This window comes from Galeopterus variegatus, unplaced genomic scaffold (genome assembly GCF_000696425.1).
Source record: "Galeopterus variegatus unplaced genomic scaffold, G_variegatus-3.0.2 Scaffold3215, whole genome shotgun sequence".
Lineage (NCBI taxonomy): Eukaryota > Metazoa > Chordata > Mammalia > Dermoptera > Cynocephalidae > Galeopterus > Galeopterus variegatus.
Window position 1 is genome coordinate 184,770 of NW_007729326.1, and position 19,544 is coordinate 204,313.

The 19,544-nt window shown below is 38.6% G+C and overlaps 1 protein-coding gene across 1 annotated transcript in view; it reads left to right on the forward strand.

Annotated features, from left to right (window-relative positions):
* Positions 1–19,544, forward strand: part of LOC103600075 (dedicator of cytokinesis protein 10-like) — a gene marked incomplete at its 3' end in the record, with an annotated part of 151,701 nt that overhangs the window by 91,753 nt on the left and 40,404 nt on the right. The window contains exons 5-11 of the mRNA XM_008584310.1: positions 2,909–2,981; positions 3,272–3,394; positions 3,653–3,787; positions 12,546–12,729; positions 14,251–14,336; positions 14,653–14,736; positions 14,854–15,009. Of these exons, the coding sequence (XP_008582532.1) occupies positions 2,909–2,981; positions 3,272–3,394; positions 3,653–3,787; positions 12,546–12,729; positions 14,251–14,336; positions 14,653–14,736; positions 14,854–15,009 (841 nt within the window). The remainder of the gene's footprint in view (positions 1–2,908; positions 2,982–3,271; positions 3,395–3,652; positions 3,788–12,545; positions 12,730–14,250; positions 14,337–14,652; positions 14,737–14,853; positions 15,010–19,544) is intronic.

The window sequence follows — 19,544 nt, forward strand, 5'->3', positions numbered from 1 at the left end:
GGTTTTTTTTTTTTCTTTTGTGTGTGTTTGTGGGTGAATTAATTTGTTTATTTTTTTAGCTCCCACCAATAAGTGAGAACATGTGGTATTTCTTTTTCTCTGCCTGACTCGTTTCACTTAATATTATTCTTTCAAGGTCCATCCATGTTGTTGCAAATGGTAGTATTTCATTCGTTTTTATAGCTGAGTAGTATTCCATTGTGTAGATATACCACATTTTCCGTATCCACTCATCCGATGATGGACATTTGGGCTGATTCCAGCTCTTGGCTATTGTGAAGAGTGCTGCAATGAACATTGGGAAACAGGTATACCTTCGACTTGATGATTTCCATTCCTTTGGATATATTCCCAGCAGTGGGATAGCTGGGTCATATGGTAGATCTATCTTCAACTGTTTGAGGAACCTCCAAACCATTTTCCATAGGGGTTGCACCATTAAAATACTTTTAAAAAAACCTATTTAACTTGTTGGAGGTACCTCTTAAGACTGAATTAGTCCATTTTGGTTTTTTATAAGAAAATATCTGGAACTGGATAATTTATACAGAAAATGAAATACATTGCTTCCAGTTTCTGAGGCTGGAAAGTCCAAAGTCCATCTGGTGATGATGACAGTGACCCAGGGGTCTCACATTGCCAGATGGTGGAAGCATACCCCCAACCACCATTATTAATCCATTCACTAGGGCACGGTCCTACAATCCAGTCACCTCTTCAAGGCTCCACCTTTCAATCGCCATAATAGGATTTCCCACCTTCTTAATAGTCACAGTGGGGGCCAAGTTTCTAATACATAAAACTTGGGGACACAATTCAAGCATCAGTGAGTTGGGGGGGGGAGCATAGTTCAATCTGCTACAAGACTTTTCTTACCAAAAATGTGTTCTACAGCTAAGAAGATAATTAGCAAAATGACTTCTACAAACAGAGTTTTAGATTATACCATTTCATATTATTTCACTTCTGTGATATCCTTGTTCACACTACCTATAATTGATTCAATCAGCAAATACATATTGAGCATCAATAGCAGTAGGAAAGGAAACAGGTGAGATACAGGTGGGAATTCACTAGAATTCCTGGCTTTGAGAAATGTCTGATCGGATGGACGACTAGGACAAGTGCACAAATAAGAGGATCTGGCAAGCATCATAATAGACTTACACACAGAGTCACAGGAAGAGAGTCCTAGTTCTGCAGAGTCCAGGGTGACTTCATGGAAATGCTTTGGGGACACAGACTCTTCTCAGGTTTTAACAGATTATTCCCCTTTAAAAAGGAATGAAATCCTGACACATGCTACAATGTAAATGAACCTTGAAGACATTATGCTAAGTGAAGTAAGTCAGACACAAAAAAGACAAATATCACAAAACGTAGTCAAAGCCATAGAGACAGAAAGTAAAAGAGTGGTTACCAGGGGCTTGGAGGAAGGGGAACGGGGAGTTACTGTTTCATGTGTACAGTTTCTGTATGGATCATGAAAACGGTCTGGATGTGGCTGGTGACGGCGGTTACACGGCAGGGTGAATGTACTTAATGCTGCTGAATTGTGCACTTAAAAAATAGTTAGAATGGTAGATCTTATGTGTATTTTACCACATTAAAAAAAATACACCTCTTATCAGGAATGGAGCAAGTGGTTCTGATCTCAGACCTTCCTTAGTTTAACAGTGAGGACAATGACTTTATGTGCGTGCTTTAACTTTCCCTGCTGGGAACGGGCATTTGTGTGTCTTTCAGAGGGAAAGTAAAAGAGCATTTTAAAACCACTGGTCAGAGCCCTGTGTGAATGCACAGTATGGCGATTTTGTGTCTTCTTAAGTATAAAGCGTCCTTGATCATTCACCTTCCTATCTGGAATACCATCAACATAGAAAACGATTTGTGATGGGAATACCAAATGTGCCCTGGTCTTTTTTGCTCAGTATTCAGACTTAGAGGTTGTTTCTACATAGCATAAGTCACCTTAAGGAAAACACAAACATTCTATGAGATTGCCACACATGGGATTTTATGCAGTAAAAGGGCCAAAAAACTGGATATCAAGGAATGCCCATACTTTGGATGATGTTGTCTGGTTTCCATTCAACCATTAGTGATGAAAAAGAATCAAGTCAGGGGGAGCTTATCTCTGACTTATTTGACCATTTATAACACCAGGTGAACACTGTTGCTCCTCTGGGTTGGCCAGTGATGCTGTGACTTAAACAGGCATCTCCATGCTACCGTGGGAATGCACAAAGTGAACATAATTGCCACTAAGTCCCTTTGGTGCCACCTTTTGAGGAGGCTGCAGTAGAGGGAGCAGCACAGCCTAGTGGCCTGAGCACAGGCTGCTTCTCAGGAACAGGGTTCTTCAAGGCTGAGGCTCTTCAAATGACCTTCATGTAGCCTTGGGCATGCCACGTATAGGTGACTCAGAAAAGGTAATGAAAATATCACTATTTAATATTCCATTTCAAAACGTGGAAGAAGGAAAATAGAAACTATCAAACCTGTAAAATTGTCCTACTTGCTTTTATCTAATTCGAAAAAATATGTGTAAATCTACAGAAATAGTAACTCCATGGTTTAAAATAGAGACTTATTGACTAAAAGATAAGATGTAATAGTGTAGGTGAAAGTTAATGTTTCCAAAGGAAATAGGACCTTCACAAGATGATGTTATTTTATAAAAATTTGTAAGAATGCCAGCACAGTAGACTTATTGACTAAAAGATAAGATGTAATAGTGTAGGTGAAAGTTAATGTTTCCAAAAGAAATAGGACCTTCACAAGATGATGTTATTTTATAAAAATTTGTAAGAATGCCAGCACAGTAGTTGTTACCCAGGGAGCTGCTGAAAATGAAAGCAATGTTTCAAACAACAAATCAGAATTTTTTTTTTTTTTTAAATATCAGAGCAGAATACAAACCAGAGAAACTTCCTTCACATTCCTTTGAGGTTGACCATGAAGATGCTGATAAGGACGAGGCAAGTACATTGTCGAAAGTGAAATGTTTAAAACATGAGGACAATTAGTTCCTGTCTTGCACTAGAGCGTTTCACATTCTGAGCAGTTTTTCATAAGCTGCAGTAGCTGTTTGTGTTAGGGCATTTAGCCAAAATGAATCATGGGGGATTTGGGGGGGGTTTATTTTTAAATTGAACATAATTATTTAAGATGAGTCAAAAAGAGGAAAAGGGGTCTTGTTTTTGTGTGCAGTGTCTATGATCTGCGATCCACAAAGATGGCTGTCATGCTAATGATGCCTTTTGTACAGGACACCACGTCCCACTCATCCTCCAAGGGCGGTGGGGCAGCAGGAGGGACCGGCGTTTTCAAGTCTGGCTGGCTCTACAAGGGGAATTTTAACAGCACCGTCAACAATACCGTTACTGTTCGGGTAAGGAGACATCAAGGCTCATCTTTGTTTCTGTCACCTTTCTTGACATCCTCTCCTTTGGTCACAGCACAGAGCAGAGCCATTTGCATTGAGTTTATGTTTCATGTAATATTTTATTTAGGAGGAAGTAAGATGCTCTTCTCTAGAACGATGCCCTAGAAATATAGCACTCCGGAAGGAATTAGGAAAATTCTAATTTTCATGAGTAATACCACACTACAACTTAAACAACCTCTTTATATCTTTTTCTTTATTTAGTCATTCAAAAAGCGTTACTTCCAGCTGACACAGTTGCCAGATAACTCCTATATTATGAATTTTTACAAAGATGAAAAAATATCCAAAGAACCCAAAGGCTGCATTTTTTTGGATTCCTGTACAGGTGTGGTGCAGGTGAGTAGAAATTCCTTTTCCCCTTGGATTTCTTTTTTTAATTGAAAAGTGTGTTCAACAAATATTTTTAGGATGTCTGATATGAGCCAAGAACTGTTCCAGACTCGAAGGAGTCAGTGAAGAACAAGGCAGCCTAGATCTCTGCTTCCACAAAACTTACTTTCAAAAGAGAAAGAAAAACAGGAATAAGCAACAAAAATAAACAGAACATGAAATCAGTAAAATTTGCACTGAAGAAAATAAACAGGGTAACAGAGGGAGAGAGGTGAATGGTGAGGTTAGACAGGAACATTGATACTTGAGAAGTGAGAAAAGCATTTTTTGTGGAGTGAAATCAGTAAAATTTGCACTGAAGAAAATAAACAGGGTAACAGAAGGAGAGAGATGAATGGTGAGGTTAGACAGGAACATTGATACTTGAGAAGTGAGAAAAGCATTTTTTGTGGAGAGACCATTTGATCTGCAGGCTAAAGAATGAGCAGGGGCAGCAGGTGCAAAGGTCCTGAGGCAGAGCAAGTCTGATATATCCAAGGAGAAGAGGAAAATGACATATGTGGCTGCAATGTAGAGGTCCACTGAGCTAAAGAAATTCAGTAAGGTAATATATAAATCACCTAGCTCAAATTATGCACTTAATAAATGTTGTTTTTATAATTAGGTAATAATGAGATAGTAAATTTACAATGTGCATCCACTCATCTTTCTTTGAAGAGGAGGTTTTCTTCAAAGACAAGGGCTGCATTGATTCCCAAGAGTTTAATTTCAGAAACAGACATAGTGCTTTCAGCAGATAATGCTGTTCTGCAAGCTCTTGGTATTCAAATTATGGTCCTTACTGTTAAATTTGACATGGAACATAGTGGCAAAGGGAAGCAGAATAACCCCATAGACTCCACTTGAACATCTTAACATTAAAACCTTTATTCTTTCTACTCTGATGAAATAGCTATCCTTAATCCCTATTACGTAAAAATTGAAGCAATCAAGTGTTTTAACAATTTACCCTCAAATTTCACAATAAGACTCTGGCTCATTGAGGTTGAGGTCTCGGCTTCTGGTCACAAGCCACTAGAGCAGTACTTTCTGTTCCCACCAAGCCTCGGGTACTCACATAGCTTGTTTCATAGCTGACATTACGTCTGAGACCACTACTGGGGGCACTTGGATAAGTGGACACAAAATAGAGTCACTCAGTCCTGGCCTATTTCTGGACAGTTCATCTGTTAAAACCTGCAACTCCTCCAGAAAATAATAAGGCTGAACTTTAAAAGGGAAGAATTAATTAAGCGTTGCTGGACACTCCACTAGAATTGAAAGATAATTGCATTTTAACACGGATGCCAACTTTCCTTATGGAAAGGGCAATAAGGGTCTTAATGGAGGGTGGAGATAGTTTTCTATTGTTGGTCACAAAGAAGACTCCTTGGCCTTAGAAACAAAAAGTAAAAGTTTAGCAATAGATTAAAGATCAATAACTACATTTTATAGACACTGAGCTGAAAAATTTAAATATTTTCTTTTCCATTTGTACTTTAAGGCTCACTCTAGCAAGTGAGTAGTCATTTTATTCATTTTTTAACCTCTTCATCTCTCTAACTTAAATTGTGTTTCAGTCTCTGCTTAAACATTGTCTTGGAAAGAAAGAGTCTTGTGGGGGGAAACACGAGCTTGGGATTCATGAAGGTCAGCATTGAAATTCTAGTTTTGCCATTTACTATCTGAAGGCTTTGAGTGAGTGACTCAACCTCTTTGATCTCAGGGCTCTTGCCTGTAAGATTAGGATAAATGTGCTAACATGTGAAAAGGACTGGGAGATGGTATGTCATCAGTCTTTCTTCCCTGGTTCTCTCATTAATCACAAAGGTTACATCTTTGGGAGATAGACTTCCATTGTGGGAAAGCCTTTTTAGAAAATCTTGATGCATCTTTCTGAAATTTCTACCTAAAATGTGCTAATTAATTTATCTTTTTCTTTATTCCATTAATCCATTCAACAAACTTATTTAGTGCCTCTGACGTGCTAGGAACTGTGCCAGCATGGAGAATTCTTTGTTGAGGTCAAAGTTGGAGAAGAACTTAGCCACATACTCATTATTATACAATATTGCAAGAGCTATAACAGTGTTATGAATGGCAGAGTCCATGGAATGTTCTGAGAGTGCAGAACAGTAATGAACTCTTCTAGGTCAGGCTGCAAATCTGTACAGAAAAGCTGAGCCTATCTGTAGGATTCCTCAAGGTAGGTTTTGCGTGTGTATCTTTTAAAGGGTTCAGCTTGGTATCCCTGCATTTCTATTCCTCATTGTCAAGAACTTTTATCTAGTATCCTCTACATCCTTCATAAAGGCAGAAACCAGCTTCTGAGGTCCCTCAGCTTCTTGAGATCACTTTAGGGGGTAGACATGTGGGTCACATTTCACTGTGTGTGTAGGTCCCAGTTCGAACATATATGCTTTCAGCCTGTTCTGATTTGTAAGGCTTTACATCTGGAAAGAAGATTTTGAATGAGAAAGTGCAAATTTAGCCATTACTCTAGTAAGCTCTCGGGCACAAAATGTGCCTGGAGATGAATCACATACACACAAAAATACAGAGCAAGTGAATAACTAGAATGAGTCAGATCTGCTTTGTCAGGAATCACTGCCAGTTCCCCTTGAATAAAACAGAAAAGGGGAACAAAAGGCTTTGCCTCAGAAAGTTCCACCTACCATCTGACATTCTTAGGAAGTTCACGTTTATTACAATATTTAGTGAATATGCCGTTTTAGTTTGCTTCATTCATCCTCAGTCTATACCATTGTGTTTTCCTAAGAATAATTCTTGGAATTCTTAGACTTATATTACAAGGATGTCCTCAAGTAGAGAGAAACTTCAACCCAGATTTTTAAGAGACTTTAGGAGATGTTTATGATTGGTAATTTCCTGGATTTTGGTTAAAAAAAAAGGAGAGAGAGAACTAACTGTAGTTTTCCACTTTTTTGTACATCATCAAACAGTTTTAGATCCATTTTATAGGACTGCACTCCCATTCTGGAGCAAAACTTCCAGTTTATGGTGTTTCAGTTTTATCCTGGGACTAAGGGATATTTTGGTCTGTGTTATCCTATCTTGTTCTTTGAAAGATTTTTATTCATTCATTCATTCGTTCGTTCTTCCATCCATCTCTCCATCCATCCATGCCACTGTGGAAGCGAATGTATGGCCCAAGAATCCCATCTGTCTACAGTCCCTATGTCAACAGTGATAATGGCTGAGTTCGTTCTTCCATCCATCTCTCCATCCATCCATGCCACTGTGGAAGAGAATGTATGGCCCAAGAATCCCATCTGTCTACAGTCCCTATGTCAACAGTGATAATGGCTGATGTCACTTTGTACAGGCCTAAGTGGGGATAGTGGAATGCCAGACACTGTTCATTACCTCCTAGGTGCTAGGTCTACCACCATGTGAATATGGGTTCCAAGACAATGGCCTCATGTGTCAAAGGCTTGAAACTCAGATGCCTTCTGCAGGGCAGGCAGCCCACTGCATGAGTCATCTGGAGTGTGCATGCCCACATAAAGGCAGTGAAGTTGCAGGAGAGGTGGGGGAGAGGAGTGTGCCTTCCAAAACAAATCTAGAAGCCATATATGACCTGTAGCCCTCCCATTTGCAAACTCTGGCTCTAAATATCTCACTTCCTGTGATTATAACAACCAACATGATACTTGTAATTCTCTTTGTCTAATATATTATTTGACAGCAGTTGATGGGACATGCATTATTTTCTTCCATTTATTAAAATAAAACTCAGAAAGATAGAGTGACTTTGCCAAGTCACAATGCTAATAAATGGCAAAATTATATTTGAGGCACAGGAAAGTCCAAAGTTACAGAAAGATACCCAAGGAAATGCTGTATTTATCATACATAAAGTGGGCATACCCACATACATACATTGATCCTACACAAGCCACTAGGGCTGAAGAAACACTGCAAAAATAGGCTCAGATGCAGTTTTAAGTAGTGAGCTTTAGAGGTAGGATTCATTTCAGGCAAATATATATTTGAAAACCTGTGATGTGCAAAGCATTGTGGAAAAGCCAAATATGAACATAAATACAGCTCCTGTCTTCAAAGAGCTTTGAGCCTGTGGATGCACAGAAAAAAACCAAACAAATATGACATGTGCAAATAAAACATGGGTGACACACCCCCTACAGTAAGTTCTGATAACAAATGCATGAGTGAAATTACATTTATCACTGCAAGATGCTATATTATATTATACATGTATATATACTACATATGTTACATTTCTTCTTTTTTATTTACTGATACTCCATTGCACTAGAATGTAAACTCAATGAGGGAAAGCACTTTACTTGAATTTTTTTCAATGCTGTTTTACTTGCATGCAGGAAGTACACAATAATTTTTTTTTGAATGAATGAACAAATAAACTTGCAGAGAAAGGAAAAAATTGCATGGATGGCAGCAACCAATACCAATAACCTGAATTTAACATTGAGTGTTTCATTTTAGAAATCTTCTTTTGTTCCTGCAAAATTCTGTAAAAGATACTAGCAGCATGGTAGGTAAAACAGAATAATTTGTTTGGGTAACTTCCTTCTTAAATATTCAGTCTTACATTGACTTCAGTGGTTTTCTTGGAGTACCTATAATTTGGAACTTTTCCAAATGAATACTGTGGAGGCAGACCAGTTTGCCAGAACTCATTAAACACATCCGATGGTAGGACATATTGACAGTTTCCTGTTATTTATGAACTCATGTGGATGGACTGTGGTGAGCTTGACTGAACCAAGTTGTTACACTGGCTGCAAAGGACACTGATTTAAGGAAAATAGATGAAAGTTTGGGGAGTGAAAGATGAATATGATTACTTCTTGATTACTATTTTAATGACTTAACAATTGCTCTTCAAGATTATTAAAATGTCCTATTGATTTTCTACTTTTGTCCTTTCTTTTTCACCATTCGATAGGCCATTATCTTCAAGATTACAGAGAATGAGATAAAAAACCACTCAGGCATGTTAATCTTTCTCAACATAAGATTCTCTGCACTGCAAGTAGTTCTATTTTTCTCAAAATAGAAAAGATAATTCAGTTTTTGAGAAGTTACAAATGGAATATTTATTTCACTCCTAAATGTTCCTTTTTGAGGAACAAGGGCTTGTTAAACATTGCTTAAATGTTTTAAAAGTATTTTTAATAATATTGTTGAAGCCAGCAACCATATTCAATTCAATTGAAGTATGAAATGCAATTTTGAAAATCAACTTTTGTTTATAATTTGTAATGTTTTATTTCTAAAATTGTATTAGTTTGGGGCATCTGCATTTGCAAGCAGGTTGCAGCTTGATCCACTTTTAATTTTGAACCAATATGAGCATTTTACATAGCTTTGCATCTCCCTGTCCACGTTGCTTTCAGCAGCAGATTACTCAAGCGGAGTCTTTCCTTTGTTTCAAGACAACACTGAGATTTGCTTGCATTCTGCTGTATTCAGATACTTAACAATATCCTAGCAAAAGTTATGCCCTAAACTCTGGGCATTTTTAGTACTTTTCTGAGTGTCTGCTTTTACTCCTGTTGTTTTTTAAAAGAAAATGGTACTGTAATAGAAAGCCTGTCGCTCCTTTTATACCTTGTCCTTGCCCTTTACCCTCTGCATCAACAAAGTCAAAGTCACAGACCTCCCTCCTTAGATTCTCCCAGAAGTATGTATGAGGGTATAAAAAGGGAGTCTGCCCTACTCCTCCTGGGAAGACCCTAGCATCTAGGAATTTGCATTCTTAAACAAGCTGCCTGGATGTTTGCTTTGCTCACTAAAGTTTGAGGCAACTGTCTTTCTGGCTGCTACACACACACACACACACACACACACACACACACACACACACACCGTTTACACTATAGCCAAAATGGTTTTCTCAAAATGCAACTTGTGCAAATCATTAACTTGGCCAAATCACTCTATTTTATTCTTGGTAACTCGTCTTCAAAATATTTACACAAAACTTAAGCACATTTATTTTTCAGTTTCACGTTTGTATGATTAAATGATGAACACCTGTCTCCCCCATTCTGCAAGCGCAGAAACTGTTTTCGCCCGGCGCAAAATGCACACATGACAGACACCGCTTTTGCGAATGAATGATATCACAGCAGTAAGCACTGAGGATTTAAAAGTTAGCTTCTGCCCTTATGAGACTTGTGGACTATTAAAGAGCCAGATGTTCTACTGAATTGTTACAAGGCAAAGAAATATATAATACTTGACAAAAATATAAATGTGAAGACAGGAGCAAAGAGCTTGTCCTTGGAATGGTCTAGAAAGTAACACCTGAGCTGTGAAGTTAGCTGAGAACAGTTGGCTTTTTTTAGCTAATTCTTTTTTCTCCTTCAATTCCTGAATTTTACTTTTTCTCAAGTCTTACGTGTTGCTCTGCTGTGTATTTTTCATGCACTTAGACAAACTATGACTCCCCAGCCCACAGCTCCCTCTTCAGTGTAGGATGGCTCCAGAGCAATGGTAAGGAAGAACAGCAACCAGTGAGCACCTCCAATGTTCCCAGGCCCTTGCAATGCATGGGTTAGCTCAGCAGGTGGGATTAAGAATACAAGTGTTGAAGTACAAAAGGGTTATTTTCCCTTCTCTGCCACTTGCTATGTATGTAATCCCAAGCACATTTTAACTAATCTTCCCAAGCCTCAATTCTATCATATGTTAAATGGACTAATACAGTTTGTCTCATAGGGTTGTTATGAGATTTAAATAAAATAATGGCTGAAAAATGCTTAAGCACAGAACCTACTATATAGTACAAGTGTTTTTAAGTGTCGTATTTGTAGTAGTAATTGTGCTGTTGTAGAAGTTGAAAGAAACAAACTATCTTGGAACAGTCTATGAGAGCATTCCAAAGAAAAAGAATGCCTAGAAGATGTTAAATTTTTTTTCTTGCCACCAAAAAGTAGCAATCCAATCCAGTTCTCAAAAAGTGTTTTATACCTTGATGTTTAGCCACAACCCCACATCATCATGAGGTGATGCTGTCATCTTAGGATTCTTCTTCTATTTGTGTATTAATAGAGTTAGCCTAAGTGTTAGGTTGTGCTTTATTAAAATTATGAATGCTCTACAGGCTTTAGTACAGTGTGGATAAAAGAAGAACACCTGCATCAGAATTACCCAGGAGTTAATTAAAGATGGATTCTTAAACCACCCCAGGTTACATAACACTAGTTTGTATGATTGGGAGTTTCCACTTCGAATTTACATTTCTAAAATCATGGTGGGAATATATAAAACTGTTGTAACAATTTAAAATGACCATCCCCAATCTTCTTACAGATTTCAACCTAGATGTTGCTTTCTGTGAAAGGCATGCTTTGAACACCCAATCTTAAGTAGCTACTCATCACTTCAGTCCATTTTAATTCTTTAAACAACATAGAATCTGTTTTTCAATTGTTTGTTCAATCCTTCAATGATTTATTCATTCATTCACCTCTTCCCAACTAGAATGTCAGTTCCCCAAGAATAGGAACCTATCCTTTTTCATTTGTAAAATGTGACTGTTTTTAAACCCACTGTTATTAAATCCTTCTTATGTCTCGGCACTATTACAGGATACGGTGGTTAGCAAAACTGGCCCAGAACCTTATGGGCGTAGCCTTGAGGGAGATAGAAATTTGTCAAAACAAACAAAAATGAATAAGCATATAATTCTAAATTGTTGTAAGTGGCCTATAGGACAAGAACCTTGTCCTAGACTGGGGAATTGAGGATGGTCCCAGCTGAGATCTGAAGAGCACAAGTCACATAAGTACATGAAAAGCAAACATCCCACTCACTGTGTTTGCAAGAGCACATGTGGGGTGGGGGAGGAGCTGTTTTAGGCCTATGACAACAACAAGGCATGGGACAGGAGCACATCCAGGGAACTAAAGCAAGTCCCCGTGGGTTGGTCATAAAAGGCAAAGTAGAGATGTGAAATTAGAGAAGAGTCTGGAGGTTGGTGCAGAAGCGAGAGCCAGGAGAGGAATTGGGACAACATTGCACATAGATGTCACTTAAAACCATTGGACTAAATGAGAGAAAAAGGGGAGAAAGGGATCTAAGACAGAGACAGGATTATCATTAGAAGTCACCAGAAGGAAGAGCCAACAGAGGTGATTGAAAAGTTGTGGCCAATGAGGGAAAAAGAAAACCAGAATAGATATTATGGAAACCAGAGAAAGGTGAATTTCAAGAAGGAGGAAGTGGCCACCATGTTAATCTGCTGAAAGGTCAAGGAAGATGCAAAGAAAGAAATGTCCCTTGGATAGTATGGCAACATAGAGCTTGTTAGTGACCTTGGCAAGTGCTGCCTCTGGGGCATGATGGGGTTGGAAGCCCAACTGGAGTGAATTGCAGACAGAATGTGCAGTGGGAAAATGAAGGCAGAAACTCAAAGCAACTATTTAAAGAAGGTTAAAATATATTCACATGTGCCTGAAGATGAAATTTTTGAGCCAACATGCCCATCCGATAAAACAATTAAATAAAATATTTCTTAGTACAAAAAGCTGTGAAAGAAATCAAACAAAAATGATTCATACCCATCTAAAATTTTGTCCTGTTTTGGAAGGTGTGTTTCATTACCTACCTGTATGGAAAGACTGTGGAACCCCAATCCCATAAAAACGTCTCTCATTCTCTAGGACTTATTAACTGGTATTCTTTTTTCTCCTTTCTTTTTATACCACAGAATAACAGACTAAGAAAATACGCCTTTGAATTGAAAATGAATGACCTGACCTATTTTGTGCTGGCAGCTGAAACAGAGTCAGATATGGACGAATGGATCCACACCCTCAACCGCATCCTGCAGATCAGTCCTGAGGGGCCCCTGCAGGGGAGGAGGAGCACGGAGCTCACCGACCTGGGGCTGGGTGAGCACATGAGCCCACCTTCCTTCCGGTGCCCAGTGCGACCTGAGCTTTTGGTTCATTTAAGCCACTACTAATTGTGGTAGCTATCAGGTCTGGTTCGTCCACTTTTGAGCTATTTGCTTCAAGAAACCATCCCTAAATCTTTATTGATTAGTGATAGTCACCATACATAGGTATGATTTTGAGTTGACTGGCAATGATTTGAGGCTGGAACCCAGCAAATGACATTGGGAATTGTCAGTCGAATCAAAAATGTGCCTGTGTCTAGTGGGATGTTACCTTATGGGGGGATTTTGTGTTTTTTAGTCTTTCATTGCATTTAATTAATGAATCTTATACTCTATAAGAGAAAATATGGGTTACTTCCTTTGTGTTAAAAGGCATCTTTCATTTATGCTTTTTGACCATGGTGAGATTAGATCTTATGTGAGAGTTTCAAAATTGTGCATGGCAATAGAGATTTTTTTTTTTTTTTTTTTTGTCTTTTTCCGTGTCCGGCAACGGATCGCAACCCTCAGTGTCGCCCCCGTACCGGACCGGGACCGGCAACGGGATCGCAGCCCTCGGTGTTGCTCCCGCGCCTCGCTCAGCCAGTGAGCGGGAACCGGTCTGTATGTGGGATCCGAACCCTCAGCGGGAACGCCGCCGTGCTTCCCAAGCGGCACACTATAGCAGTGCGCCACCGGGCCGGCCCAGCAATAGAGATTTTTATAAGATAAAAAAATTTTCTTCTGCCCAGCCTAATTCCTTCATAAGATTCTAATTCATTCTAGGCAAAGAGAAGAGAGCAGGAGAAAGGAAAGGAAAGAAAGGGTGAAAAGATGGTGAAAAAAAAAAAAAAAAAAAAAAAAACAAGTCTATAGCCATGTAGAAGGCAAGTTCACCTATGGCAGAAAGAAAACTGTTTTAAGATATTTTGCTCAGCACATGGTACATTGGAAACCAAAGCATCTTTAAGTTCTAGTAGTCTACGTGTCATATGCCAGAAAGTGAAAGAGTCACAAGATAATAAGGGAGAAAACTTTGTTGATTTTAATACAACTACTATATGTCATAGTAGGAATTTTACATTCATAATTTAATTAACAGTAATCACCTACAGTATTAATGTTCAGAGTGTCTTACAGAGTTTAAGTAACTGAAGCTCAAAGGTAGGTTCTAAATTGATGGCCTGAAATTCAGAATTACCAAAAATATAGGCACATGCAAGAAAATTTCAGTATGCATTGATGAAGTAAGTCAAGACAACCCCAAGGATAAGTGTAGTGTTGCAAGGACCCAGTTCTTATGGGCACAGGATGGTATCATGGCAAGAATCCCAGAATGAGCATCGGGAGATCTGATTTCCAGGCCTAGATCACCTAACACTATGAAGTACCAGAGTCAGGGCAAAATGAAGGCTTAGGCTCACCAATGTCACTCTTAGCTCTTGAGTCTAACCCAGTTTCATATGTCACATGCTAGAAAAATGTGCGACTCATGAGTATTATTTAATAACCTGTCTTGATGTATCTTTTCAAGATTCGCTGGATAATTCTGTACCTTGTGAATGCACGCCAGAGGAAACAGATTCTTCAGAGAATAGCCTGCACCCAGACTTCGCAAAAGTAATAAAGTTGACATTGTACTGTGCAAATAAATTTGAGTTACATATTAGTTATTGCTTTCGTGGAAAAGATGGAAATGTTTTCTTTTATGTTTTAAACTAAGAAACTAATTCAGAACTTTCCATTAACCTAGTGTTTTACTTAACATGCACATAGTGTTTAAAAATAAAAGCATGCTTTTACATGATTTTCCAAGTGTTGATGAATGATATCAAAACAGTGATACTACTAAGGAGCTACTTCTTGGCCATATGAATGTGGCTGTGGCTGCATCTGGATGTTTAGACACCAAGAACTAACACAGTTTTCTCTGCAGTACCTCACAGAAACTGAAGATACTGTAAAAACAACTCGAAACATGGAAAGGCTAAATCTGTTCTCACTGGATCCAGATATAGATGTAAGTGGAAATTCTTTCTAAGCAAATATGAACTTGATCCATACAACTAGGGATTATAATTTAGAATTTCTTTTTATGATCGGTGTTCAGTAACTAAAATTTTCAAAACTTTTTTAGACCTTGAAACTTCAAAAAAAGGATCTTTTAGAACCTGATTTTGTGATCAAACCATTTGAAGAAAAAGCTGCCAAAAGAATCATGATCATTTGTAAAGCTCTCAACTTAAATCTTCAGGGATGTGTTACGGAGAATGAAAATGACCCGATAACAAATGTAAGTTTCTCTCCTGTTACGTCGTGTACCAATCAGCCAACAACATCACACTGCCTTAGTCAAGATCTTCTTATTCCTGCTGATTTCAGCCACTGATTTCACATCATCTGGTGTAACAGGGAGTATGATTGACATTTTTCCACATTACAAAAGCACATGAGTTCTGAGGTGGAATTGTCAATGTATTACCATAAGATTTTCCATTTAACTTAAAGAAGAAGCATCCAAGGGACTATGTTCTGGGAATCTTTCTTTAAAGTTAGCATAGTAGTTCAGAGTTTCCAAAGGTGGTGTTTGTTTCCTCTTAGTGGAACTCAAGATGGCTTTCAGGCCAACATTTTTATTTTCATATTTATATACTTATTGTCATGTGTGTTAGAAAAAAAAATCAAAGCTAACCAATCAACCCTGTGGCTTCACAGTTATTATTGCTTAGGACAACGCTAAATAGTGAATCTAGTAAAATAATATTAGATCAATATTAAGTAAGTAATAATGCAGTTGGTACATGTAAATGGCAGAAATTATGAAGATGCTGCATTGATATTTGGAAACACCACAGTGCTCATCAAATCAACACAAGATTCCTTTTCCTACAAAGTGAACTCTTGAGAATTTTCTCTTAGTGCTCTAATGGACAATTCTACACAGATTGTAAAACTATGTGTGTGAAGTGGTGTTTTATGAGCCCAAGTGTTATTAAATGTTGAACTATAAAGAAGAAAATAAAAATCACTCATAATCATATCATCCACCTAAGTCACCGTTGATGGCATTTTAGCATTGTTCTTTTTTAACATATTCTGTTCTAATTTCTCATAAGCATCCTTCAATTGTCACTTTTCACCTCAAAGAAGAAAACTGATTTCCAGATCCTTGATACAAGCCACATTTGCTTTACAAGGCAGAAACAGCATTCAGTTTTTATTATAAACTGGGCCCACACAGTCCCTCAGCCTCCCTTATTTATAATGCAGTTCAACTAGCCCTGTTAGCTGTGACAGTGAGTGATTGGCAGAAAGGATTAACTCTTTCAGGAAACTTTAACACCCACTAACCTTGCATCTCTAGCACCTCAGTGATTCTCTTAGAGTCTCCAACCCCTGCTGCAGTAGCAGAATAGGGTCCATGCTATGGACCTCCAATGTAATGAGACAAATCAAATGAGGTGGCTACTCTTGAGTCTGATTGCCTGGCCTTCCAATTTATGATCCATGCCATGCTAGCAAGTGGCTCACCCTCAGTCTCCTGTCTTATAAATGTAAATGATAGGGGCTGGCCCGGTGGCACACTGCTACAGTGCGCCGCTTGAGAGCGCGGCGGCGCTCCCGCCGAGGGTTCGGATCCCACATACAGACCGGTTCCCGCTCACTGGCTGAGTGAGGTGTGGGTGCAGCGCCGAGGGTTGCGATCCCGTTGCCGGTCCCGGTCCAGTACGGGCGCGACACTGAGGGTTGCAATCCGTTGCCGGACATGAAAAAAGACAAAAAGGAAAAAATAAATAAATAAATAAATAAAAATAAAATAAACAAATAAATGTAAATGATAACAGTAACTGTTTCAAATGGTCATTGTGAAGATTAAATGAGGTAATGTATGGAAAGTACTTAGACAGTGCTCTGTGCAAAGGAAGCATTCATTGAATATTTACTATTATCTAAAGATGTAGGGAATTACTTTGAAATTTTTAAAAACTATGCATGCAAGATATTAATATTTTCAGTGTTACATGTGAGATTCTTGATGAGTAAGCTAAAATTGAAATGCATCACCAGTAAGAATCTTGCCCCAAAATGAAGCTTCCTCATATTTTATGACTTTAACTATACACTAGGTATGATAAAAATGAAAATAGTTGAAGTCAGGTTTATTTATTCTCCAACAAATATTTTATTCAGTGTGCCTGCTGTGAGCCAGACATGTTCAAAGTACTGGGAATAAAGCAAGCAACAAGATAAGGAAGGTACTGGCCTCTTGAATATCAAATTCTCTTTGAGAAGGACAGAGCATAAACAAGAAAATAAGATAATTGTACAAAGTTCTTTAAAAGGAATAAATAGGAGATGTGATGCAGAGGAACTGGGGGAAGGATTACCTTAGATAGGGTGGTCACGGAATGTCTCTCTGAGGAGGTGACATTTGAACAGACCCCTAAATGCTGAGAAGGATAAAAAGGCAGGTCAGGGGAGAAAATTCTAGGCAGAAGAAAGAGCAAGTGGAAATGCCCTGAGACAAGTAAGTCTTGGTAACTTCTAGGAACTCAGAGGAGGTAGGGAGGGAAATGGTAGACTGAGATGAGCTGGAAGAAACAAAAAGAATTAAAATTAGGTAGGGCCAGACATCCAGCAGGGGAGGCAGAAGCTCCACAGAGAACACACGCCCTGCGGTGCCGGTGCACAACCCAGCAGGTAGGCCTCACCGCCACCAACAGACTCCATCCCCAGCCCAGCGAGTGCTTTCAGAGCAGGGAAACGTCCAGCAGGGGAGGGGGAATTTCTGCAGAAACCACGTGCCCTGCGTTGCCACTGCATGACCCAGCAGCCTGCCCGAGTGCATGCTGCTCAGAGAGGCAGCCCCCCGGAGAGGCCCAAGACCCGAGGCAACCACACACGCAAGGCACTAGTGGCCAACTGAGCAGACACTGAGGTAGCTGTACCAAATTGGAAACCCCAGCAACATCCTAGCCAGACAGCGTCAAACCAGTGGCTGTGAAACCCCCTGCCACAATGACTAAACTTCAAAGGAAAGATACCAGAAATATGAAAAATCAAGAAACTACACCAACAAAGAGTAATAACTCTCAAGCTCTAGATCCTATTAGAACAAGAAGCCCTTGAAATGTCTGACAAGGAATTTTGAGTGATAATTCTAAGGAAACTGAATGAGATACAAGAAAACTCAGCTAGACAACATGATGAAAGGAGGAAAAGTATACAGGACCTGAAAGAAGAAATGCACAAGGAAATCAATGCCCTGAAAAAGAATGTAGCAGAGCTTGCTGAACTAAAGAATTCATTCAACAAAATAAAAAACACAACAGAGAGTTTAACCAGCAGGCTTGCAGAAGTAGAAGAGAGAACTTCTGACCTTGAAGATGGGCTGTTTGAAATAACACAGGCAGACAAAAAGAAAAAAGAATTAAAGGCATTGAAAAAATCTAAGAGAGATATCAGACAACCTTAAGTGCTCAAATATTCAGATTCAGGAAGCTGAAAGATCCCCAAACGTATTCAATCCAAAAAGGTCTTCTCCAAGACATGATATGGTAAAATTGGCACTCAAAGACAAAGAGAGAATCTTAAAAGCCACAAGAGAGAAGCATCAAATCACCTATAAGGGAGCCCAATCAGACTAACATCAGACTTTTCATCACAAACCCTAAAAGCCAGAAAGGAATGGGATGAGATATTCAAAATACTAAAAGACAGATATTGCCAGCCAAGAATACTCTACTCCACAAGGCTATCCTTCCGAAATGAAGGGCAAATTGTATGTTTCTCAGACAAACAAAAACTGCAGGAGTTCACTACCACATGACCACCCTTATAAGAAATTCTCAAGGGAAATACTGGGTTTGGTACATGATAAACAAACACCACTGCCGTAAAAACTCAAGAAAAATCAAAAACCACTAGTATAACAAAAATGGCATCCATGAAGAGAAAACAAACAAACAAAAAGGCTATCTACAACCCAAGGAACCAACTAATATAGAAAACAAACAGTAAATAAGAAAGAAAGGAACAAAAGATACCTAAGATATCCAAACGAAAATCAATAAAATGTTTGGATTAAATCAACACATTACAATAACAACTCTTAACATAAAAGGCTTAAATTCCCCAATCAAAAGACACAGACTGGCTGACGGGATTAAAAAGGAGTGCCCAACTATATGCTGCCTTCAAGAGACCGACCTCACCCATGAAGACTCACATAGACTGAGTGAAAGGATGGAAAAAGACTTACCATACAAACAGAAAAGAAAAATGAGCTGAAGTAGCTATCCTTATAGCTTATAAAATAGACTTTAAACTAAAAACCATAAAAAGAGATAATGAGGGCCACTACATAATGATAAAAGGATTGATCCATCGAGAAGACATAACAATCATAAATATATATGCACCCAATGTTGGAGCAGCCAGATTTATAAAACAAACTCTATTAGACCTAAAGAAGGAAATAGACACTAATACCATAATAGCAGGGAACCTGAACACCCCACTATCAATATTGGACAGATCATCTAGGAAAAGAATCAGCAGAGAAACACAAGATCTAGACAATACTCTAGACCAATTGGACTTGGCAGATATCTACATAACATTCCATCCAACAACCTCAGAATATTCATTCTTCTCATCAGCACATGGATTATTCTCCAGGATAGATCACATGTTAGGTCACAAATCAAGTCTCAACAAATTCAAAAAAATTGGAATTATCTCATGTATTTTTTCAGACCACAATGGATTAAAATTAGAAATCAATAACAAACAAAATTCTGGAAACTATACAAACACATGGAAATT